This window comes from Leptosomus discolor, chromosome 19 (genome assembly GCF_034619465.1).
Source record: "Leptosomus discolor isolate bLepDis1 chromosome 19, bLepDis1.hap2, whole genome shotgun sequence".
NCBI lineage: Eukaryota > Metazoa > Chordata > Aves > Leptosomiformes > Leptosomidae > Leptosomus > Leptosomus discolor.
The window spans coordinates 14,387,494-14,413,556 of record NC_141409.1 but is presented as its reverse complement, the minus strand read 5'-3'; the positions used below and the strand labels follow the sequence as shown (position 1 = coordinate 14,413,556).

The following is a 26,063-nucleotide window of genomic DNA, read 5'->3' as shown; positions in this document are numbered from 1 at the left end:
ACCACGTTGCACCTCACAGAAAGAAAGACTGTCACTGATCTATGTAAAGTTTTGCTCTTCTTCACTCAAGCATAACGGTGACCTAATGCAAAAAGGCCACTCGAAAGTGCCTGTGAACATTTGAGGCTTCTCAGAAAGTCACTATCACCTGGAATACCAAAGAAACCTGTTGAACTCAACTCGCTTACTTTCAGCCATTCCTCCTGTCTACGTTTAATGAAATAAGTAAATATTATCATTGCTTTCCACTTAGCCATCCCCAAGCTAAAAGAAGGAAACAATCCTATGGTGTTTCCTGAATAACCTCACCCTAATGGATCCCTGGAATTAATCATTCCACCTCTGTCACTGTAGCAATGAAGCCTAATAGAGAAAAACAGACACGTAAGTGCAGCATCAATGAAGCACCTTTCAAAATAAGATACCAGTGTGTGAAAGAAAAAGTTATTCCAGTAATTCAGCTGGAATTATGTTCAGGAATTTACATCCAAAATCACCTCTGACCGATGCAAATCAGTCTCTTACCCACCGAAACAGCCTAAAAAATTCTGAAGCTGTCTGGAGCGTCCTAGCAAAGCTTTCCCTCTGAACAAACCAGATTTTGTCAGGAGTACTGCCCTTTTTTTTTTTTTTTCCATTTTTTCTCCCAAACCCAACTATTTTCTAACGCTTTTCCCATGAATCGGGAAAAATATATTACAGCAGATTAAATATTGTAATACTCATTCATTTCAACATTTTTAAGCATACGTTATCCAGTGTCAGAAAGCAGAGAATGCTTCAAAAAAGAATATAGGAAAAAGGCAAAGGTACAATAGTCGTTTTCCAGATGTAGCTTCCTGTCAGCAGCGAGCTGTGGTTTAGGGACTTCCTGAGAAAGACCTTGTATAAACACTTTTGTGTTTAAGTCTGGGTGGTATTTTTCTTTACAACGTTTCTTCTCTGAATGTGCCTGTTCCCTTTTTCTTTTTCCTGCTATTCCTCCACACACATTTTAAGTTTTGGTTTCAAAAGGCCTTGTGGCAAATTAATTCAGCAGCGGTCTGAAAAACTAATCAGTTTGATTTCTCAAAGTTTGCCTCTTTAAGATTGGCACCCCTTATGTATTTTGTTCTCCCTGAGCTTCTGATCACTGACTCAAAGTTAACTTCTATGACCAGCTGTATTTTAGCTAGTTCTGAAAGCCAAGTCTAACATTAGACCACTCCTTGCTGGCTGAATTACTCTGGTGAAGACAACTGTCAGCTTTCACAGCCAGAAATAACTGGCTATTAGTATCCTACTACTAGTAGGATCTGATATTCTCCAATCATGTATTTAAATATAAGCTGATCTCTGAGATTCTCAGTATGAAAAGCAAATGGAACAACTATGAAATGCTTTGAAAATCACGTCACTCAGCTTAAAGCCTTTAACACAAGCAAAAACTCCACAGTACTACAAATCCAAGGAAAAGGCATTCCCATTTGGTCCAAGCAGAATGTCCACGTGAAGGCTAACACTGTTTTTCTCTTCAATCCTTCCCAAAGGGCAAACACCCAGTGTTCTACAAACAGCTCAGACATACCATGAACGCCTGGCACACCCAAGTGAAAGCTCCCTGCCACCTATCAAGTTGGCACAACTTTTATTTTTCCCAATAGACAAAACTGCAAAAGCCTGAAGAAATAAGGCGGCTTTGTCACACACAATTTGGAATGACCCGCGCACAAAAGTTTCCAGGAACAGGCTACTTAGCTTTAAAAGGACAAAAAAGCACTCAGCGCTTAATCGGAAGGTTGATCTGTGTAATAATATGTTGTTTCTTACTCAGAAAAGAGGATGATCAAAGAGACAGGGTTTGGCTATTTTTGATCTTTCAAATATTTTTATTTATAACACAAGTATCCGTAAGAGAACATTAACGACTAAAATACCACAAAAGAAGTCTCTACTTAGTCTTCTGCACGGGGTAAAATCTGTAGGCATTTAACTGCACTTACTTAATTGCTCTAAAGTCAATGGAGCTTAAGTATATGTTAAAGTGCTTAAAAGTGGTTATGGATGATTTATAAATATGGTCCTAAATAAAGAACTTTATCCTTGGAAAATCTTGTCTATCCAAGAACCTTGGTGCTCCAGGGCGTAACAGAAAGTTAGAAGCCTTGTTTTTCTACAAAAGCAAAGAATCTGAAAATATTCATTATTAAACGAAATCTAAATACTCAGGTAGCAATCTAGGTAGGGGATCACCTTCTAGCTCTGTAAGTAGTCAGGAATTTGAGCAACTGATCAGCAGAGGACATAGCCATCTCTGTGTCTTGGTAAGTGCTTATGGCAACCGGCTCCCTTCACTCTCCCTTGGGCAGCTCAATATCTGCAGGCTGAAAAGGTGCTTGGAAATGGAGGGGCGTGAATCATATGCAAGTTGGAAGAAAATTTAATGGGCCTACTGCTAAATCTGTCAAAAATTAAGAGCATTATCACATTCTGGTTCAATTAAACCAGCTTTTCCAGTATAAAACTAGTACATTGGAAAAACTCTGGACTGCTTTAATCCCTGGTATCCAGATTATGCAGGCCAATAGCACTGCAATAACCATTTCAGTCCTCGGTTTTGTGTCCTCTCTCTTTAGGTACAGAAAGCAGTGTGCTTTTGAGTTAAATTACAAAATAATGTTAACAGGAACATACAACAGTAACTAGTAAGAGGTGCTAACATTCCCTGCAGGAATCGCAGGCCGTACGGTGAAGTAAAGGTACAAGAAACCTAAAAAGCCTAAGGCATACTGAATTACCAGTGTCACATATTTAGATGTGGTTTTCTCCTGCCATAGTGGACATTGACTTTTTCCACGTACTACGATGGAAATAATTCATTATCAAAATAGCCACTACTTGTCCACGTTTGAACTTGAACAGAAAGAGTTTGTTTTAATCCAGTATCTTCAAACCTGTTTATTTACCCTTTGATTAATCTAAGTGTTCTCATACTGGTTTCCTCTGTTTCTTCATAAACCAAAAGGTCTTTAAAACTTCTGGAAAAACCAGGAACAAATACGTTATTTAAATACAGTACAGCTTTCTAAAGACAGCTATGATACACAATGACAGCCAATTAAGTACGGTTTGCTGAACTGCTGACAAAAGTAGGTAAAACGTGACCATTTTTACATTGTGAAGTTTCACTTTTAATTTTGATAACGTCTTTGCGAGATCCCCAGCAGCTTATAAATACACCTTAGAGACAAACTTTACATTAATTCAAAACTTATTTTCTAAAAACAGAGGTGGTGGCTAATAACCAGGAGCGTCCTACACGCACAGTTCTGCAACAGCCCATTTCTAAAAAGGTTCTGGGGAACCAGCAGGACCTTGCAACCATCAACAGAGCAGCACGCACCAGCTCACCGCGGAACAGCGCTGGTGCTCGGCCCGGCAGCGGGCTCCCCGTCGCCGCCTGCTCTTCGCGGAGCGGGTGAGCCCGGACGGCTTCCCCCCCGTTCGCTCCCGGCAGCAGCCGCGGCCGCGGAGGCCGTCAGGACGCCGCGCCGCTCCCACAGACCAGCCGCGCCCGCGGCTCCGCCGCCGCCGGGGGAGGCCCAGCGGACGTTTGCGCCCGCCGCGCGCCTGGAAGCGGCCCTGCCCCCGCGCTGGCAGCCGGGCACCGACCGCCCGCCGCTGCGCTCCGCCGCCGCTCGGCCGCCGCAGGCGCACACGCGCTACGCGGTTTCTTCCCAGCCCTCGAGGCTGACGTTTCCCGCCGGCAGTCACGCAGCTCCGTTCCGGGCCGCCCCCCCGCTCCGCGCGCCCCCCTACGCGGCCGCGTTACGAAACACCGGGCTCACCCCGGCCCCGGCCAGCCCCCCCATCCCTCCGGCGGCGGGCGGACCCGGCCAGCCCCGCTGCCGGCGGCGGGGCCCGAGGGCGGCTGCCGCTGGCGGCTCCCGGCGGTGGGGGCGGAGGCAGGGAGCTCGTCCAACCAGAGCAGGCAGCTTGCGGCAGCCTGGCCTTTTTTTTTTTTTTTTTTTTCTTTTTTCCTTCCCCCTTTCCCTTTTCCCCCCGCAGGACGCCAGCCGGCCACAAAGGCGCCGAGGTCCAGCTAGGCTGCCCGGGCCGCGCCCGGACCGATGGATGCCGCGCGTTAGCCCGGGCATGCCGAGCTGCCCCCCGCCGCCCAGGGAAGCTCTGCCCCTGCCTGCGGCGCGGCCCGGGGAGCCGAGCGGCGAGGAGCAGGACGGAGAAGACGAGCAGAGCTTCGCCAGTGACCCGGGCGCTCTCCTACCCGGCGTCAGGGCAGCCCACGAAGCCGCTCGGGAGTCGCCCGCCGGAGCCGGCCCGGCGAGATGCCAGCGCTCCGGCGCCCCGGCTGCGCGGAGGGGCCGTGCTGAGACCACGCGGGGCCGCGCGAGGAGCCGGCGGAGACGCGGTAAGGGCGGCCGTGCCGCGGAGCGCGTCTGACTGCGGAGCCGGTGCTGCGCGCCCGGGCCGCAGGCGGAGCGGCTGCAGGGGCGGCCGGGCTGTCACTGGGGAGCGCGGGCTCGCCGCGGCACCGCCGCTCCCGCAGGAGAGCCGCGAGCTCGGGCTTTCCTTTTTCTAAAACAGGCCGAAACCCCAGCACAGTAAAATGCACTCGTAAAGATAGCTGAGCCATTTTATGACGCCGGGCAGTGGAAAGCTTTCTTGCCATTATGCTCGAGAATGTGGATTTTTTTTAAAAAAAAACTTCTTTAATTCTGCATGTAACTTTGGGCTTCATGCTCCCTCCAACTTGCTGAACGTACAGATGCCTTTCCACAGGCTCTCTAGGACGTGCTAATTTCTGTGATAGCTTTTCTGAAGGACTGCCTCCATTAAAAAATACAAGATCTCCATTCAGTCTTCCTTACACTCATTTCTTACCGAGGAGATAGAAAAGTTCCCGGAACTTTAAATAAAGTCTATAAAATAAATGTTTGAAAGATTTTGCAAAAACTTCACTTAAAAGAGAACCTAGCGTTTATGAGTACATTTGTGTAAGCATTAAATACTTACTGTATGATCTAACTACTATTTTTCAAGGGCAAAATGAGTCACACTTACTAGAATCTGAATCTGTTTAACGACTATTACGGACAACGTGCACGCTCACATAGGAGCACACACAGTAGGAGCACTTTTTGGTGGTGATTGGATTAAGTGAAAATAAGGTGAGGCCACTGTTAAGGGAAGCAACAACAAAAGCAGTGCTCTCTTTCAATAATTACATTCCACATCTATGACAACTTTAGTAAAGCACAAAGAACAATCCACAAACACCACGACTGAAATTCTTGGTAATCCAGAAAGAAAATCTCTACTCCTTCTAACTAAAAAAGCTCTTTTGCCAAAACTTGAAAAAAAGTTACATGGCAGCAAAAGATACATAATCTTTTGAAGTTTCTTGCAGCACTTGATAGTATTTCAAAACAAAAGCTCTCCAAGAGCTAATTAAGATACTCTCATTCTGAAGTGTTGCTTTAGTTATCCACTTCCCTCAGTGAAAAAAGTATTTCCTTTTAGGAAGAATGAACTCTAGTGCTTGAACCAAAATTTCACCACAATTTTAAGCAGACAGAAAAGCTGAGTACAGAATGCATTTAATGAAAGTATCTAAAGCAATTAATTGGTTTCTGTCAGTGTGGCACTGCTTACAGTGGAATCAAGAAACCAGTGGCAAAAAGCCCAACAATCATTCCCCCTATAAGTTTGCGAGTCAATTTTTTCAACTTAGTTTTACATCATGTTTTCATAACTGCAACTGCATGCTCTTAAGTGTCAGCCCTTCCCTATCACCTATCATATTTACTTTAAAACTTCAAACAAAACTTGAAAGCTTTTCTTAATACATGTGGCATGCACACTACTGTGCTGTATTTTCACTGTGAATTGCTGTTTCCTATTACAAAACTGGAAGAAAACCCCAGTGTTCAGGTTTTTCGGAGATGTCCTCCTCCATCTAAAAATCAAACTACATGAGTTAATTCTAAAAGAAAACCTGTACTGGTGGAAGTCCCTCTCCTTAGAAAAGAGCAAAAGTTAGTAAATCACAGTAAATATGACGACTACCTGAAAAATTGAGAGGATGGATTAATATAATTCCACGCAAGAGAATCTTTGGGAGAAGGAGTAAGAACAGAGCATGAGCTCTGAGAAAAGCAGAGTAAGAAAGCAAGCAGCTTCAGAAAATTCATGCTTATCTATTTTATCACAATGGTGTTGTGAAATCCAGATCATATTACTGGCCTGGTGCCTGGAACATGCCAGCTAACTGTAAGTCCACAAACACTGACTATCAAAGGACTTTGCAGAAGCAAAAACTAATGTTTGTTAACAAAAACCAAACCCAAATCCTCTGATCTTTTTATAGTAGGATTTTATGTTTTCGACAACCTTTCTCTGTTTGCTTTTATAATCCAATTAAAATGTAAAACTGCATTAAAAGTTCCCTTTTAATATCAAAGAAAAAAGTATTAAAGAAATAGCGAAGATTTGTTGCTAGTTCTTCATGTTTCTTCTTAGAATGAACAATTATCAAACCGTGTGAATTCACAATCAAATAAAATAGTTTATCTTTTCAACAACAAATGCTGTAATAGCTAACACTACCCCTTTTGTGAACATGCCTTTGTTTATATGTCTAAATGCTTGACAAATCTGCACAAAAGGTACTACTGCATGGGGGGCAAGAAGGAAAAGCCAGCCCATCAAATGACTGCTAGCTGCATTACATTAAATATAACCAGCACACCAGAACTGATAAACCCACAGAACTGCATTTTCTAACAGAGTGATTTAGCGTAGCAAAATTAACTCATCGGTATGCAGGCTATCACTCCTGCTTCCTTCCTCGAAGTTGAAACCACCATACAGGAAAATGCCAGAAAACATCAGTGTTGTGCAAAAAGTGTATTTCTCATCCGTCTTATATATGTGTTTTTTTCATCTATCTGGGTACTTCTGAAAGGCTCTGAAGATTAACTATGGTGCATTCAATTCGGGCATGTTAGACCTGCACACAACTCATAACCATCCAGGCTCTAGACTAAGCCCTTGAGTCAGAGCAATTTACAAGGATGGGAATAAACTGAGTGTTGGGCCTTGCCTATCCACTCTTTGATGAAATGAAAGTCACCTATTACAAAAAAAAAAAAAAGAAAAGAAAATATGACACATGCATAAAAACATATACAGAAAATAGAGAGAAATAATAACACACCCCCCCCCAAATTCTTCAATTAACTTTCTAAGGGATGTAATGCTCTGGAAGCCTTTTTAGGGAGGCTGCATGGCAACGACAGAAAATGGCAGCAGTTTGTGGTAAAAACAACAGTTGTTATCGCAAAGATACAATGACTTAAATGGAGAATCCTATTTTATTTTTACAGCTTATTGAGCGCTCCTGCTAAAGTGTAAAAAGTCACACAGGAAACCTACTCCCTCACCTTGTTTACAATGATTAATGTAACTGAAGCCAAACAAACTAAAAAAGCCTCCTTCGTTCCTGAGCTGTGACATACAGGCCACTAAAAATCCATTCTAACTTTCTGAAGTGAGAATTGCTGCTATCTTCATCATATACCAGGTCCTGATGTATTAGCTCCTCAAATCAAATTGGTAGTGTTTTTACTTCATTAGATTTATCTTTGCAATAAATCCAACTGTACTGCAATTCAAATAGTTCCTGAAGTCCCCAGAAATCCCATTGTGTAACATCTGAGTTCTAGCACAGCTAACCGCCCTCTCTGTAAAGCAGTCTCCAAGGGCAGACAGTGTCACATATCACTTGTACAAAAGCTGCATTTACATAGCTTAGTGCATCACGCTTTCATACCTACAGTCCTCTGGCTTAATAACAGTTTACTATATATAGAAAAACAAGAGCAGCAGCAAGAAGCAATTCTACTGCTTTTACCTACTGGGTTATTTTCCTTATCTGTGGGAGTAACCCATTCGAATGCAATTTAATATACAACATTTATACTGTGGTATGAAATCCAGGCAGTTATTTTTCACGTTTGTCTCAGTTAAGGTTTTCCACGCAAGATTTACATGGGTCATTATTTTGCTTTTGTATTTCTCCAAAATGCTATAGTACAGGTGACGTCTTCCTCAAATGTCAAAATACTTCCTCCTCGAACTTAATTGTAATTACTTGTAATGACCACCATCCAGTGGCCTTCCTATGGTCTCAGCTCTTTTTTTTGCAGAACACTGAAACATGTAAGTGTAAAAAGAACATAGTATACCGGAGACAAGATGCCAATCTCTCAATGGCTGAAAGGCTCAACATTGCAAAACCACTTTAGATCTAGATGCAACAGTGTTGACAATATATACTCAGGCTTTCATAAACACCTTTCTTTCCAGAGTAATACTGCAAATGTCTGTTTGGTGTATGAACAAATTTCATCCAACAAACACCAGCCTTCGCATTGAAAGACTACTGGTAGCATTTTCAAATAAACTTAATGATACTTTATTATGTTATTACAAGTCATATTTTTCATCTGATAGTATGCACCTTAGTTCACTTTTGTACACAGAAATCTCACGGATAGGCAAAATATTTCATAAAATCTGAAAGAGATAGTTAACCAGTCTATTTTGTAAATATGAGAACCTCTGAAGTATGTCATCAGAACCAACAAATAATGAAAAAAGGTGTATGTGTTACGTTATCCACAATGAAATGCATATTTTGTTCTAAGTAGCTTAAAAAAAAAAAAGGCCGTAGTGCTGACATTGCTACCTTTAATACTTCTTCTTAAGGCAAGTTGATTAAAAAAACCAATGCAAACATCTGCCAAACAGCAATACTTTGCACGCAGAAATATTTTTACCTTTATCTTTTTGGGATCATGACAGTGATTGAGCTATAGGATATGAAACACCTGTATAGTTTTAGATGGTAAAATACTCGCATCTATCACATTTAAATTTCAAAGTATTCGTAACAATCAAAAGGTAATGTAATTTGACTAACCAAAAGTCCCGTAGAGTACAGGACAGAAAAATATTTCAAAGCAAAGCTGAAGAAAGATTTTATTTACTTTCTCCCTTTAAGGGACAGGAAAAAACAACTGAATGCTGAAAAATCTGATATCCCTCACAGAAAGCGCATTTCCTCTTTTTTCACCAGATCATGGGAACATCCTCAGTTGGGCAAAGAATGAATGAGCAAACAAACCAACTTATTATTACTAACTTATTATTACCTACTTCCAGTTATGTACACAGGTAGGCCAACATTTGGTCTACGAAGCACTTATGCTGGCTAGGAGTGTGAAAAATGCTGCCATTATAACTCACAGAACAATGCCGCCAAAAGTTTTCATACGGATGCAGTTACACTGGCAAAAGACTAACAGAAAAAAAAGCTATTTTTCCTGAATAAAGTAACACGCAGTGCCAAGTAGGGTAAACATACACAAAACTGATTTTAGGTGCATCTGCACTAGGGTAAGTTTGTCCCAACCCAACTCCCATGAAAAGTCCCAGAATACATAAGTCTTAAACAGCCAGAACCTAGAAATGAAATTACTTCAAACTTCCGTTCTTTTTCTAATTAGAAGTTCTGTTTGATTTTTAATTAAAATGACAGAGATCTTTCTTTTTAAGCGTGCTTCTTTCACTTCTCCCATTTTTTGGTTGTATGCTTGATTGTTGAAGTTTTGTCTGTGTGCAAGAGGATGAAAGACAGACATGCTGTGTTTCCAGTAATGAAGAAAACTTGCACGAAACCTGCAAGCATGCTTTTACATTATGTAGTTTTGTGCAATGGTGGGGTTGAAAAGTCTACGGCTACCTGAGTGGAATTTTGCACTGGGGACAAATATGGTCCCAGTAATACAGCTCCCTCCCAGTCCACTGCAGAAGAGCTAGTGCAGCAGCACTAGTTAAGTACAAAGAATATAAGCAATTCCTTGGTGTAAGTGCAACAGAAGAAAACTGAAAGGTAGTGCGCTAGACATCAAATAAATAAGATCTTCCTCTCCCACAGGAAGGAATTCTGATGTCCTAAGAATCTAATGTTCTCCTACTCAAAAAGAGGAGGAAGACATTAAAAAGCATTTGAACCATTTTTTTCTTAAATAGTTCTTAAAAAAATTGGATAAAAATCAAACTATTTTATGTTGCTCTGTATTTCTTCAGCTTGGAAAAGAACGTACACCCCAAATCCTGTGCTCAATTAAAGACATGAGGTGCTAGAACAAAGACACAAGTGAACTCTGAGGAATAAATTAGTTTCTTTTCAGTAGTCACAATAATTACAGGTTTTGTTGGTGTTTTTTTTTGGGGGGGGTGGGGATACTTCAAACAGTGAAATAAAACCCATTGTACACCTATATGCAAGAGACATTTGCAAAAACAGTCCATCTGTGCAGAAATATGAGGCCTGGAAAACTGCCAGAGTTTCCAAGTGTGACCTGCTGTGCAAATGCTGATTATGCAAGTTAAAGCTGTCTGGGGTGAATTTATGTTCCCTGTTTTCTAGGGCTCCAAATAACATTCCTTTACTTACAGAAACCATGTCAAACTCCAAACTTTTATCTGACAAGTTTTCAAGACTCTTGACAAGTTCTGTAAAGCACAATTCCTTTCTGTTTGCAAAATGAAAATTAGTTTATTCCAAATAAGAAACTGAGGCAAAAATGTTTATTGAAAAACTTTAAGAAGGATCAAGTCCTGGTCATTTTTGTTTGAATCATTTACAGAAACTTCTGTGGTTTATTTCAAAACAACAGAAAAATGTGAATGACTGACACCTGTATCTCTTCTCGGTATGAATCACTACTTCAACATGCATATCTGTCATTATCCTGAAACTCTAAAAAAAAAGTCAGCAGCTGCTTAGAATCACAGAACAAATCAGATTGGATGGGACCTCACCTTCATCTTTCAAAGCAAAGCTAATTTCAACGTTAGATAAGGCTGCTCAGAGCCTTCCCTAAATCAAAACTTTACATATTTCCAGGAATGGAGATTCCACCACCTCTTTGGCAGACTGCTACAGTCCTTGGTCACACTCACTCTGAAATTCTTTTTTTTTTCTAGAACTCAAAATGAATTTTTCCTGAGGCAATTTTTATCCATTGACCATTATACTTTCACTGTGCACTTCCAAAAAGAATCCATCTTCTCTACAAACATGTGTTAAGTAGTTGAAGACAGCAGTAAGATGTCTCCTTCACCGTCTCTTCTGGAGGCTAAACAAACCTAGCTCTTTCTGCTGCTCCTCATACATCAAGTCTGCCAGCCTCTAGCTACCCATGTTAGCTGCACTCAGCTGGACTCATTAGAGGTTCTCACAGCTGTTGCTATCATCGATTCACGTAATTTAAAAAAACAGCACTGCACTAAAGATGACCAAGCAGTAAGGATAACCGTTACTTAAACACTGAATGGTTATTCCATGTGAAATGTTTTACAAGCGAAGAAAAATATTATTGTAACACCACCATGGTTTTAAAAAGTATCAAGCAGGCTTTATACACTGAAAAAGCTCCATACTGCATTTTCCCCCCCCATTCTATTTAAGAAAACTAGGTTACATATACACATGCCTATTAAAATTCGGCAACAAAAAGCCGTTAGAAACACATGATATCAAAGTGCTGTTCATGATATAAAAGTGCTGTTCAAGCAGCTGGTAGGAAAGTGATTTGTGACAAGGGCATTCCTGGCAGCAGTGACAATGCTAAGCTCATGTTTCCAAGACAACTGTTGCCTATAAAGTTCTGGTATTGACTTATTTTTTTAAGAGATTGTGATAGCCTCAAATTTCCACCTTGAATATGAGTCTGCTCTGAGAATTAACAGCGTAATTTCACCAAAAGGGTACTGTTGCAGTATGGCAATAAACAATACTAGCTAATTTTAGTAGCTGGGGGTCATCTTTGTCCACCATGCTCATTGCATGTGTTTTTTCCCTCCCAAGAAGAGATTATGAAGTGTACAAATGAGTGTAAAGACAATGTCTCCAGTGAGAGTCACAATAAATATTTTAATTGTAAATTCTATTAGTCTGGAAGAACAACAGATTTTACTGCCTATATTTGGACACTAGAGTTTTTAATTTATAATTATTAAGGACTAATGTAGAGTAAGATTTTCCTTTTTTTATTTTATTTCAACTATGAGGTTCAATACTGCTGACTCAAGTAAAATTACATTTCACCTAAGCTATATTTCCTGCAATATACACGCAGTTATAAAATACTGAGAATAAGTTACTTGATATTTGTAGAACTTTTAACAGCACATATTAACTTACATTCTGTTTACATTTAAAGGTATTTGTAACTGTAAGAAATTTAAAAAAAAGAAAATGTAATTCATATTTAAATGAAAACACCAATCTTGGAAACTTTTGTGGTACTTGCCTGGAAAAAAGGACTCCTCAAGTCCTGGTATTTATTACTTAGTTTCTTGTGGTTCTTGGCAGGCTTTAGTTAAACTAGCAACTACAGTTCTGGCCACAGAATGATAGAACTATTCCCTACGATGTCCCCTTTAGCCAATATAAGTTCATGCTGGACAAGAAAAATACCTCATTTGTACAGACATACTAGTTGCTATGTAATATTTTGTAAGTTTAGAACAGATTGTCAGTGGTAAGTTTGGATTGATTTCTTATTTGTTACTTATGGTTAAATTAATTTTAAAACAGATTTTTAGAAAGTTCTTTGCAGAAGACTATTTGACAGAACGAGAGGACCATGATGACAACAAGATTCATCTGTTTAATGCTAGCAGCTGTTGTGGGAGCCACTGCAAGCAAAACACAGGAATTTGAAGGCAATGACGAGGAAACAGAACAAGAATTCATTTATATGAACAGATATAAGCGTTCCAGTGACACGCAGGACAAATGCACTTACACCTTTATTGTACCTCAACAGAGAGTGACAGGTGCCATTTGTGTTAATTCTAAGGAGCCTGAAGTTCTACTTGAAAACCGGGTAAATAAACAAGAATTACAGTTACTTAACAATGAACTTCTTAAACAAAAGAGACAAATAGAAACCCTCCAGCAACTGGTAGAGGTGGATGGTGGGATTGTTAATGAAGTCAAACTCTTAAGAAAAGAAAGCAGAAATATGAATTCTCGTGTCACACAACTCTATATGCAGTTACTACATGAAATTATTCGAAAACGTGACAACGCCTTAGAACTTTCTCAACTTGAGAATAAGATTTTGAACCAAACTGCAGATATGTTACAGCTTGCAAACAAATACAAAGACTTAGAGCACAAGTACCAACATTTGATGTCAATTGCCAATAATCAGTCAATAATAATTGCCCAACTGGAAGAACACTGTCAAAGAATGCCGTCCATAAAGCCACTGCCACAAACTCCACAGCCACCAAATAAAGTGTACCAGCCTCCAACTTACAATCGCATTATTAACCAGATATCTACGAATGAGATTCAGAGTGATCAAAACCTAAAGGTTCTGCCACCTACCTTACCAACCATGCCTGCAGTTACTAGTATTCCGACTTCAACTGATAAACCATCTGGTAAGTAATACTACTGATATGTCTACATTAGTTTATGCTAATACGCAGTGGGCAACATTTAATGTAATACCAAAAATGCAGACATAATTTATTTATTTAGCTAAATAAATGCAAATTAATTATTTTGAACTAATGGAGTTTTCCTAGATCTGACATTGTGTATCTGTCTTGTGTATTTTTAATATACATGTTGTAGTACAAGCACAGAAAGCAAAAAAATGAATTCTGAATGTCTTAACAGATTCAGACACACTAGCCCCACAGGTTTTTCTCATGTTACTTTGCCAAGACCAACCCACTATTTATATTACATGTAAAGGACCTGCAGGAAATCGTACTAATGAACAGTCACTCGTGTAAATTTTATTTACCTGTGCGCGAGCCCAAACTGCTTTAATTCATGACATCTGAAGCAGTTTGACAGTTTTTGTGTAAACATTTATGAAGTTATTACAAGTTTGTTGATCTAGCATGTGATAATTCTTGTGTTTGTGTAACTCAAAAAGAAATACATATCTGCTCTGTACCTCACGCAGGGCGCTTGCGCTCCAAGACAAGAGCAAAGGGAAGCAAACAGTGGAATAGTAAGGGCTATTACACACCCCTCATTAACAGTCTTACGAGTTCTGCCATAAGCAAGGTTAGAGGCATCTGAAATCACATTAGAGACCAATTGATCTACATGATAAATAACTGATAAAGAATCCAGTTTCACCTATGGTCCCACATATTTCAAAAAAGTAGTTCAAGGATTATACGTCCCCTACAAGAGAAGTCTATTCTTCAGGGTGTGGGCAACATGAACTTGCTTCAGAAAAAAGGAGAGGGGACCCACGGACATCTGAAACTAAGACCTGAAACAGATTAAGGCACATGAACTGCACTCAGCATGTATTTCAAGGCCATTTGCAGCATATTCCAAATAACATCGTCAAACTCTTTAGAATTATCAAATAATGCAACTGCCACATTAAAAAAAAAAAAAAAAAGAAAAAGAAAATTAAAAAATACTTGTTTCTCCTTGGAAATATCCACAATGAAAGAAACTTTAGTAGGTGTTTCAATCTAAAGCACAGTCTCTGAAACACTTTGCTACAAAGCAGTTATTTCACAATGTTGCCAGAAATTAACTCACCAAAGCTTGCACTGTGGCATGCAGAACCTCAGCCTGTGATTCTAATGTTCTATGTTAAAAAAAAAAAAAAAAGAGAAAATCAGGTCTATTACAATTTCTTTGGAGCAATACACTACGGGATGGCCTCTTTCCTAATTACATTTTGACTTTGATCTCAAAGTAGGTTCAAGCTTAGTACAGTATTTCCCTGTCTTTCTGTAAGTGAAATATCTTTTAAGCGTTCTTTCCCCTCCTGTTAGTTTTATGAAAACTCATTAATTAGTCCACATCCTCCTCCTACTTTTAAGGACCCAAACTGGAGCTGAGGCTTCACCATCACACAGCAGAACAGAAAAGTTACTTCATGTGCATAGTACTTTTGTTGCTCTGTCCTCATACAGCATTTTCCTTTTTTGCAAAGTAAAACATTGACTCATGACCAACTTGCAACCCAGTAGAAGCCCTAGATCCTCACCTGAGGAAGTGCTTATCCAGCTATTTTTCATGTTGATCTCCAAAGGTCACAGAATCATAGAATTCCAAAGGTCCCTTTTCCAAAGTCCATGATGCTAAGACAAGATTTGACATCTGCTACTTCTCCCTCAAGTGTATAACTTAGAAAAAGAAGTTTCACATTTCTTCTGCACAAATCCGTAATATTAACTTCTGTCTTTATTTTCTCATTTGAAGCAGTATGATTTGTTCAAACAAATTTCCAACTGAAGTTAAGCTTTTAACCTTTCATTTCCAGGGTATCCTACTCCCCTCTCCCCACCTTTCTTTTTAGGCAAGGAGCACTTAATACCTTTTCCTCATCCTCCAGGATGTTCTCTACTCACAAAGCGTATCTCGAACAAAATCCCTCCCCAGAATTAATGCCATAAATGATGCTTAGCCAGATGTCTGCAAGGCACTACGAAAATCCCACAAATGCACCACCCCCACGCCCCCCATACCCAAAACCAACACCCCACAAACAAAACAAAACCCATCACCACTACAATTGCCCAGCCACTGAGAAAAAATCCACCTATATTTTATCCAATCCTTTTCAATACTGTGTCTTGAGTTCTCAACCTTTGCCAAAGTACATGGCTGTAGTAACCATGCGAGCATAGCCAACCTGTGCAATGCAAACTGAAGCAAAATATTAAATTCCACATTAACATAAGGAAAAACTTTTTCACTGTGAGGGTGGCAGAGCACTGGAACAGGCTGCCCAGAGAGGCTGTGGAGTCTCCTTCTCTGGAGACATTCAAAACCTGCCTGGATACGTTCCTGTGTGACCTGCTCTGGGTGGTCCTGCTCTGGCAGGGGGGTTGGACTGGATGATCTTTCAAGGTCCCTTCCAACCCCTGACATTCTGTGATTCTCCTTCCTCAGAAGCAGACCAGTATTTTGCCTTGATCACAGATTTACCACAGCCTTACTAGTCTCGGTAGCTTATAGTTTAAATATAGTTTTTCACATTTTGTCCACACGCTTGGTTTTGGGGTTGTTTTTTTTTTTGGTTGTTGTTTTGTTAAACACAACCAACCAGCCATGCCTAATACTTTCAGCTACCATCTACTTTGTCTGAGCTTTCTTCCATGTTTTCAAACCACTGTTTTCTTCCACTGGGAAGATCCTGATTTAGCCAGTTCAGTTTCTTACCCTCTTCCCTAGCCACCTTCTACAACAGCAAAATCCATTGCAGTGTCCTCAGAGACCTTTTAACAAACTTGTAAACTCTTCGCTTGGACTAACTGTCTAAAGCATTTTCTCTGCACACTCTCTGAATTTGCTGATGTCTGTTACATTTAAGTTAATTTTCTTTGTTTTGCTTTTCACTTTCTTGAGAATTGTGGCCTCCATTATTTCACAATCAAGATTACCATGCTTTCTGTTTCACATTTTCAATCAGTTGTTCCCTACTTACGAGGTTCAAATGTAACACATCCTGAGGTGTTTTGCTTTCTGTATTTTAGGTATCTATGAAAAATTTATCCCTAACAAATTCCAAAAGCTTGCTATGTATTTTTTTGTCTGCTGTATTCTTCTCCAAACAGATAGATAGTTAGAAGTTGGTAACTGACTGGAAGAGGTGGGCAGCAAGTGTCAAACACCATTTAAGTTAATTATGCACATAAACTGTGTAGAAAGCAAGACTTAAGTTACTTCACTGTTTTAAAACAAATCTCATCTTTCCCCTTCATAAATATTAATGATTTTAAATTAATTAAAAGCTATGTAGATCCGAGCTTCTGATTCCCCATGAAGCACTACATATGATTACTGAGTCTCACCAGATCAAAAAAGACATATATAATAGCTTGAAATACGACATCTCATTTCTGTAAAAAATTATGCAGTGTGAAAATATCAGTGCAAAGCAGAATTAGATGAATCTCTAATTCATAAGAACAATTACATGGACCTGTTGGAGCGGCTACAGAGGAGGGCCACAAAAATGATCAGAAGGATGGAGTACCTCTATCAAGGAAGGCTGAGAGCATTTGGGTTGTTCAGCCTGGAGAAGAGAAGGCTCTGGAAAGACCATATTGCAGCCTTCCAATACTTAAAGGGGGCTTCTAAGAAAGATTGGGACAGACTTTTCATAGGCCTGCAGCAATAGGACAAGGGGTGATGGTTTTAAACTGAAAGAGGGTAGATTCAGACTAGGTGTAAGGAATAAATCCTTTATGATGAGGGTGGTGAGGCACTGGAACAGGCTGCCAAGAGAAGTTGTAGATGCCCCATACCTGGAAACATTCAAGGTCAGGTTGAACAGGGCTCTGATGAACCTGAAGGTGTTCCTGTTTATTGCAGGGGGTTGGACTAGATGGCCTTTAAAGGTCCCTTCCAACCCAAACCATTCTATGGTTCTATGATAATCCTAGCCCGCCCCCCCCCCCCCCCAATTATACATTAAAAAAAATAATAATAATTTGTTTCGTACAACTTACTTGTTCAAATTGAGATCAAGAAATAAAATATGATTAGAGAAATTTTTTAAGAATCCAAACAGAATTGATGACTGTGGCAGATGCAAGACAAAAAAACAGGGTTGGGAAGAGTAATCACGTGGTTTGGGTTAGCAAAACTACAAAGACATTTTAAAAACTTACTTCACATTCTTCAACTTGGCACAGATGGGTGCAAGTCCAAAGCAATACAATACACCTCACACCATCAGTTATCAAACCTATTCTGGTCAATATAAATGTGTGGTCTCTTCATTATACAGCTGTGTCTCCATCCTATACATCCGATACAAAAGTATTTTTGTAGTTAACTGTGCATCTGCCACTGAACAGGTACTGCTCGGATCACAAAGGTACTACTACTCAAAGGTCTGCTTGACTCTCCAGAGGCAATTTTAACAAAACTACTTATCTGAAAGTTGGGATGCTCTCACTTTTTCAAGGGAAGAGAAGATGACCCTTGTTTGTAAAGAGTGCTAATACTGAGAAGGAAGACGTGTATTTTATTATTATAAAAACACTAATTACCAGACAGATCTAGTAAGAGAACTGTCCTTTTCTCCTAATAGGAGCACATACGCTATAGGGGAGAGTTTACACAGTTGACACGCAATTGTTTTTGCAAAAAAAAGGGCAATATCTTTTATTGCTGGCCAACCAATAATATGACTGGCATGGTCACACTTACCTCAGTCAAAAGACAGGAATCTGAATTGGAAAGCATAAGAACTGCCACAGAAATTACTTTAACCAACTTACAGAGCGTTCTATACACATCACTTATCATAAAATAAAGTGCTCTTTTTTTTCTACATTAATATTTTTCAAACAACCTACTTCATAAGTTACTTGTGATTTAAAATCTTTAGAGCAGAGACCCCTGTAATGACTTTATGAGATACTAGGGTACTAGACCCCTATGTCTAGACTCAGAGAAAGGTACTTCAGAACAAGATGTTATTATGACTATGAAATAAAACAAGACAGTCATTTAGAAGTATTTCTCTGTCATGTTTGCAGTGTCTTTCCCTACCTGGTATTATAATATACTGTGTAATGTGATTTAAATGTACAATGGAGTATTTTCTCCATACTCACAAAGGTAAGCCAAAACAACTAGCCAAATAACAAAAAACAATGTGCCAGATTTGAAAGGCAAGGCATAGAAGAATAGCATCTTGTTAAAAATTTATTAGGAATATTTGAAGTGCTGAACATTTCAGAGACATCACAGTCTATAGCCTCTTAAGATGATAAAAGCTGATGACTGCATAACAACATTGGCATTAAATCATAAAAGCATGATGTAGATAAATTAAAGAACCCCAGTCTGATAGCAAAATGTTCTAGAGAAAAGAAACTGAAAAAAATGCACTGCAAAATGTGGGCTTCATCACTGGATATAAAGTAATTTAGGGAGTAATTTTATAATAAACAAGTTAATTTCTCTGCTTTGATCCATGCACTACTCAGAAAGTCTTACTTTATGAGGCATAAAAAAATGCCCCAATGTTCCTGTTGCTGGTTCTTTGCAAAAATAAAGGAACACGTGAAAAATACTTGGGTTTGATTCTGAGTAGAAGAATTTGCAATTTTATCCGTAAAACATTTACTTCAAATTCTTATTTGTGCATTCTTGTTTCCCACTCATGCCCAAAAGAGTAATTTGGCTAAGTTTAATTCTACAGAAAAATAAAAAATTAAAATTAAAATTAAAAAAACCCCAAACAACAAAACAGTAAATGGCCAGTATGTCATCTATTGTCAACACCAGAGATTGTTCAAAATAACCACAATTGTATTTTACTCCATTCTACTAAACAATATATGAATTCCAAGTAAAATTTCTATAGTCCTATTTAGGAACATTGCTCATTAAGACTTCCTTGAAAGAGCTAAAAGTCTAATAAAAGACTTCAGGATGAGATCGTTTAGCTGTGCTACTAAGAACAACTCCATTCTTGGAGTTATTTCCCAGAGGTTTGGGGTGCGATGCAGGGCTATGACACACCAAACCCCAACAACTTTGCATGCATTAATGCTTAACAACTACAAGTTTTAATATGCCAATGCAAAAAGCAGATGTGGTTTATCTGCAATGGTGTTTAGTTTATAACATCAAAAACCTTAGCCGACAGGGTCAATAATTCAAGTAGATCTGAAACAACAGAGTGTAGACTTCTATACACAACAGGACAAATGCTATTATGTGAAGCACTGCTGCATTTTCTGTGTAAAACAGATCTGCACGAATAGCTCCTCAAAATAGTCTGCTTTGTATAAATTTGCTAGTGCAACATTGGAAGATGACTAGACACAAGACAAATGAAAGCTGAACTTGAAAACTGAATGATTCATCACACATACCCAACAAATCAACAGATCTTTTTCTGGGAAAAAAAAAAAAAATTAGTAGCCAGTTATAACAATTATGAAATTGCAAATTCTGCAATTGCTATAGAAGACATACCTAGAAACCCAGGCACACAAACCAGTTTATTATACTGTACTAGATGAAACTTGCAGGTAAACATTTTAACCTCATGCTGCATGGTAAAAAATAAAGTCAAGTAATGAACAGCAAACAGTAATGCTTAGGTTAATGCCATATTAACATACAGTGTATGCTAATTTTATATGGTCACACACTTTTTTGAGAAAGTATAAAAAAATAAGCACACATAAGTGAGACAGACAATATATATTCATACTGATAATTATGGCTTAATGAAGCAGATGGTTTAAGCTGATAGATCCCTTAGGTGAAGCAATGCAGATTTTGTACCATCAAGTAAAATCTTTGGATAGAAGCAGTGGACAAAATTCAAGTAAGAAATGCTGAAGTGGAATCTGAAAACCAGATTATTTAAACAAGGCACAGAAATATTAGGCCAATATATATATGCGAGGCCAAGCCAAACATATAAGCTTCTAAACAAATATTAGCACTTAAACAAAACAAAACAAATCCCAAGAACTGGGATTTTAGCAAGATTTGGTATAACAGCCTATCAGAAACTTGGAGACACAAACGACAGAAAATAGCAGAATATTGTAACACCAATGCATAAACTAAAAGTGTTAACTGAAAAGTTAAAATGTTTTCCAGTACCATAGAGACTATTTAAAGATACCCTACTGGAAATTCAGAACTACCCATCCGTCCACACTTTGAGTAGACCAGGCAATCTCATCACGGTTAAGCACCTTGGTAAAAGAGCAGTATTCTAAAAGAAAGACAACATCATTCAAAGCACTAAAGTCATGTCCAAATCAGGAAGTAAGAAAAGAACACACTCTCCGTCTGGTTAAATGTCAAGACACATTAAAATCTTAAGAAAGCCTTGCAAAAGGGAAAAAAGGCATAATAAATCTGATTTGTAACACATCAGAAACAGGAAGCCTGACTAAAAGTTTATAGGGAAAGATAAAAAGATAGAGAAATTAAGGCAACAGTAGAAAATTTAAATTAATATGATATGAGTATTCACTAAGGGGACACTGAGGTTCCTGTGTTGACTAGGTTAGTGTCAAAGAGGATACTCTGCAGGATTTATCTCAAACTGAAATGTTGGTAGAAGAGGTTATAAAGCCAATGAAAGAAGTGAATACTAACAAACTGCAAAGAGTAAAGCACATTCCCCTAGAGTTCTAAAGGAAACTGAATATGAAACTAGTAACTACTGCATAGTCTCTCACCAAAAATTGCCTTAGCATGCGAGGAATGAAAGGCGGCAGATGTGACATTCCAAAAAAAAAACCCTGCCACCCCAAAAAACAAGCAGTAAACAAATATGAATTACGTATTATCATCCAATCACCTCAAATAAGAATCAACTTGGTTTTTGTAATACCAGTTTTGTATCACTTAGAGATATTCGAAGGGCTCAGTGCCTATGCAGATGGAGTTCTGGTTGATAAACAGTCCATATGTATTTCCAGAGAGCACTAAACAGTTTCCTACTAAAGGTGTTTAAATTAAGCTGCTAGAAAGTACAGAGAAAGAGCCTCATATAAGCAAACCACAAAAATCGCTTAATTATCATGTATTTTTTTCACGAGGCAGAGTCAACCATGGAGTCTTAGAGAGATCTGTGCTGGGGCCAGTCATCTTCAGTACGTTCCCTTTCATTTCTGATGCCAGATGACAAATCCCTGACTACACACCTTAGTCAAAATTTTGGCCAGTTCGTATCTGACAAAAAGCCACCTGTTATGGAACAATAGTAGCAAACTCTGCTTTGAAGTATTTATAATAGTTCATCTCAAAGCACTTTCAGAGAAAAGAATCATGGAGTAGCACTGTTGCCACATGGCCTAGAAAGAAACTGTGAGATTAGAAAACTGTAAATACTACGTCATATACTGCTATATATTTATTTTTATGAAGACAAGATCAAAGATCTGTGGTTGACTATTTTAGGTCAATAATGACTTTGAACTGACACGTTCTTTGTTTTTAGTAAGTGTCACTACGTACATATTGTGATAAAATAAACAAAAGCTATTTAAATTACCGGCATTCATTACATTTGTCTTCTTCCATCTCTCATAACCAGCCATGCAACTGCGTCACAGAACACTACATCGACATCCGAACTGCCAGAAATCTTAACAGTTAGCCACAACAGAAACAGAGAAGGGGCTTAGAAGCAGCACCCTAGGTACAGTCTTTGAATATGACTAAGGAAACCAAAACAACACAGCATGGCCACAGACCAAAAACTTGGATTGCCTCTTGGTACACTGACTTTTTGATTAACTAGTTAAAGACCAAAAAAATCCCACCCCCGAACATTGAGGCTGTTTCTATAAAAGTAATTTATTACTAACTCATTTTCTGAGTACAAGGATAGCTTTACCATTATTGTGTTGGACAATGAATTATGAAAAAAAAAAGGGTAGATGAACTGAAATAATTTAAGAGAAATTACTCTTGATAGCAACATCTGCTTTAGTAAGAATCCTCTTGTGAAGATCTGACGAGCCTTCCTCCTTCAGCGGGGTGGGCAAGGAACAGATCAATCAAGGGTCTCTAATCTCTAATCCTGAGGATTCTTTTTGACTTCACTTCTGCTTAGGCAACAAATCAGCCGGGGAAGTCTATCTCCAGGTATCAACACAGACTCCTGAATCGTTTATATCTAAATTTCTCAGACTCATTAAAATAGAATCTAACTATCTTCCCTTTGGAGAAAATGTCTTTAAAAATCATGAATGTAAGATACTTTCAAAAAGAGTAGGCTCTTTATGGACTCTCCTAAACTGAAGGAAAAAAATGCATTTTGCTTCTGAAAACAGGAGAGCATTATCTGTAATTTCTGTGAATGCAAAGTATTTTAAAAGTCTTCTCATTTATCTAAAATTTCTCTCACTATATAAGCAGCACTCCATGTTACAAATCTTAATTTCTGTTTTATTAAGGCGATGACAGTAGTGCCTCTATTCTTAATTTATGTTGCCAGTTCCATAGTTAATGTGCATGCCAACAACATTTTTGGGGATATAAAAGCTGAATTTCTCAGACAGAAACAAGTCAAACTTAAAACTTTTTCTTTTCTAAAGGAAATTATTAATATTAATACTTATCTTTAGAGTCATTCATATTTAGTTTCTCTGAAGATATAATAAAAGTTGTAAGTGCAGATGCCTTAACTAAAATAAATTTAAACACCCCCCCCCCACCTTTATCAGTAATTCATTGAGAAATGTTCCAGAAATAGTGTTACCACAAATGAAATCTGTTTGAAAACACTTAGTGGACACTGTACCGTCTTTAAGAGGAAAACCAAACACACTATTCAGCAGAAGCAAATCTACTGTAAAAAGTTACCAATGCAGATCAGCCCTGCATTAAAGGTACCTCAACTGCATTTTGATGCCGAGTCCTTCTGTTTTGACACAGGGCCCTGGAGAGACTGTCTACAAGCATTAGAAGATGGCCATGATACAAGCTCCATCTATCTTGTAAAACCAGAAAACACAAACCAGCTTATGCAGGTCTGGTGCGATCAACGGCATGATCCTGGTGGCTGGACAGTCATTCAGAGACGGCTCGATGGGTCTGTCAACTTTTTCAGGAACTGGGAGACATACAAGGTTAGGACAAGTGAGCAGTTTAATGTGCTCTACCCTCTAAAAATTATTGGTAAAGTTAATTTAAAGGGTGATTTTAGAGTCTGGCCAACAATTTGAACAGGAACTTGTGTGTTCACCTTCTAGAAGAGGAAGTCTCTATAAAATAAGTTATTGTAGTTTTCCACTTAAGAATACCCCCAGATTTACCACTAGAACAGATGCACAACATTAACAGGCTTCTCTTGCTTCCTTTACAGCAAGGTTTTGGTAATATAGATGGAGAATACTGGCTCGGATTAGAAAATATTTATTGGTTAACAAATCAAGGCAACTACAAACTGCTCATAACAATGGAGGACTGGTCAGGTCGAAAAGTATTTGCTGAGTATGCTAGCTTCCGGCTGGAGCCAGAAAGCGAGTATTACAAGTTGAGACTGGGACGCTACAACGGCAATGCAGGAGACTCTTTCACTTGGCACAATGGTAAACAGTTCACCACACTGGACCGGGACCATGATGTATACACAGGTACAAGGTCGCTTTCAGTTGCCTTGCTTTTTTTTTTGCCCCTCCTAGCCCCTCCCCCCGCTTTTTATTTTTCTCTTTTTAAAAAGGAAAAATACTTATGGTCATACACACACATAAAAAAACAAATTACATTTTCAGAGGTCTGTCAGTTGGTAACTTATGAAGCACAAACTGATGTGTCAACCTTTACATGTACTAACACGGAAACAAAAATTCTCATTGAAATACTTATCATTTACATTAAACAAGGGTCTGTAAAATATGCTATGCGAGGGTTATTTGAGACAGTAACACAAACGAAATTTTCCAGCAAGGGAGAGTAACACTAATGAGTCTATCCATAGAACCTAACTGCAGAGCTGGTTCCTGAAGAAGCCTAAATGCACCTTGTACCACATGGCATCTACATGTTAAAACACACAGTTAAAAAAAATTAAAATAAAATAAATTGGTTTGCGCTTACATTGCTAGCTTGCTGCAAGATTTTTCATCTACTCCTAAGACTGAATCAGAGCTTTCTTTTGCAGGTAACTGTGCTCATTACCAGAAGGGAGGATGGTGGTACAATGCATGTGCTCATTCAAATCTCAATGGAGTTTGGTATCGCGGAGGGCACTACCGCAGTCGGTATCAGGATGGTGTTTACTGGGCTGAATTCCGTGGGGGATCATATTCACTGAAGAAAGTTGTTATGATGATAAGACCCAATCCCAACACATTCCACTGAAATAATTCTTCTTTTGGTTTGCTTTCTTGTTTTAAAAATCACATAAAGCTATAATGTTATTTCCTGGAATTATCTTTTCAGAAGCGAGGAATGTAAGATATTGTACATTTATTGCTAAGATGTGAGGGCTTGTATATTGTATTTTCAAGAATCACTCCAGGAAAAAAAGCTGAAGAAAAAAGGAACTGAAATGACATAGCATTCAGAACTCCTCTTGGCACTAAAAGTAGTTATATTAAGCCTTTTAGAACTGGCAGTTTAGATGGACTGTAGATAAACTTTCTGGTTTTTATCGCCTGTAAATGAAGTTTGGATGCTAAAAATACTGCCACAACATTTAAATATTTTTGTATGTTATATTATGTATAAATATTCTCCAATACAGGAAATATTACAAACTGTACAGCAAGAGTAATTATTATTATTATTGTTATTATTATTATTATTATTAGCAATCATTTGACACAGGAAATCATATCCTTTGAACTGTGTAGCTGGTATATGTACATTAGTGTGATTATTCTGATTTAATCTTTGTTAACTGCCATGAATAAAGTTAATACTATATAATTTGATTTTGAGAGCAGATACTCCAACCGTTACTGTCATGATAAATCCAGTCTTTCCCCTTCACTTTGAGCATTTTAATAATCTGCTCCTATAAATGAGAATTCACATTTGATTAAAATATTTTAGATTAAAAACACTAAAGATTTTTCTTATCAAAATGAAGTGGCTACCTGCATATGGAAATTAATCCATATTTACAACAGATATAACATGCTGTATAGCCAACATGTTATACTACACAACCGTCACAGTATTTTGTACCTGACTTCAGTCATTATCTGCTGTGTAGCCTCTGTAATCTGAAATGGCTGTGTATAAATTAAAGGGACTATCCAACTTTGCAGGCAAATGATGGATACCAGTATATAAGCTGTTTAATATCCTTACCCAGTAGATGAAAATTATAGAAAGAAGTTACCTGTAGCCAAGAGAAGTTATATTTACCATTTTCACAATTACAACATATTACTGTCAAATTATTAAATAGATTTACTCATCTATATTTAGAGGTCAGTCACAACTATAAAATACAGACTGGGATAATTCTAATATTCTT

At 38.5% G+C, this 26,063-nt stretch overlaps 2 protein-coding genes across 6 annotated transcripts in view; one reads left to right on the top strand and one right to left on the bottom strand.

Annotated features, from left to right (window-relative positions):
- The window catches only part of RALGPS1 (Ral GEF with PH domain and SH3 binding motif 1), a 98,022-nt gene that overhangs the window by 49,834 nt on the left and 22,125 nt on the right, over positions 1 to 26,063 (bottom strand). The window lies entirely within an intron of this gene.
- ANGPTL2 (angiopoietin like 2) lies at positions 12,720 to 25,221 on the top strand. Its single transcript, XM_009951419.2, has 4 exons — positions 12,720 to 13,527; positions 23,510 to 23,703; positions 23,940 to 24,210; positions 24,738 to 25,221. Exons 1-4 carry the CDS (start codon positions 12,720 to 12,722, stop codon positions 24,935 to 24,937), a joined length of 1,473 nt encoding a protein of 490 aa, XP_009949721.1. The 3' UTR covers positions 24,938 to 25,221.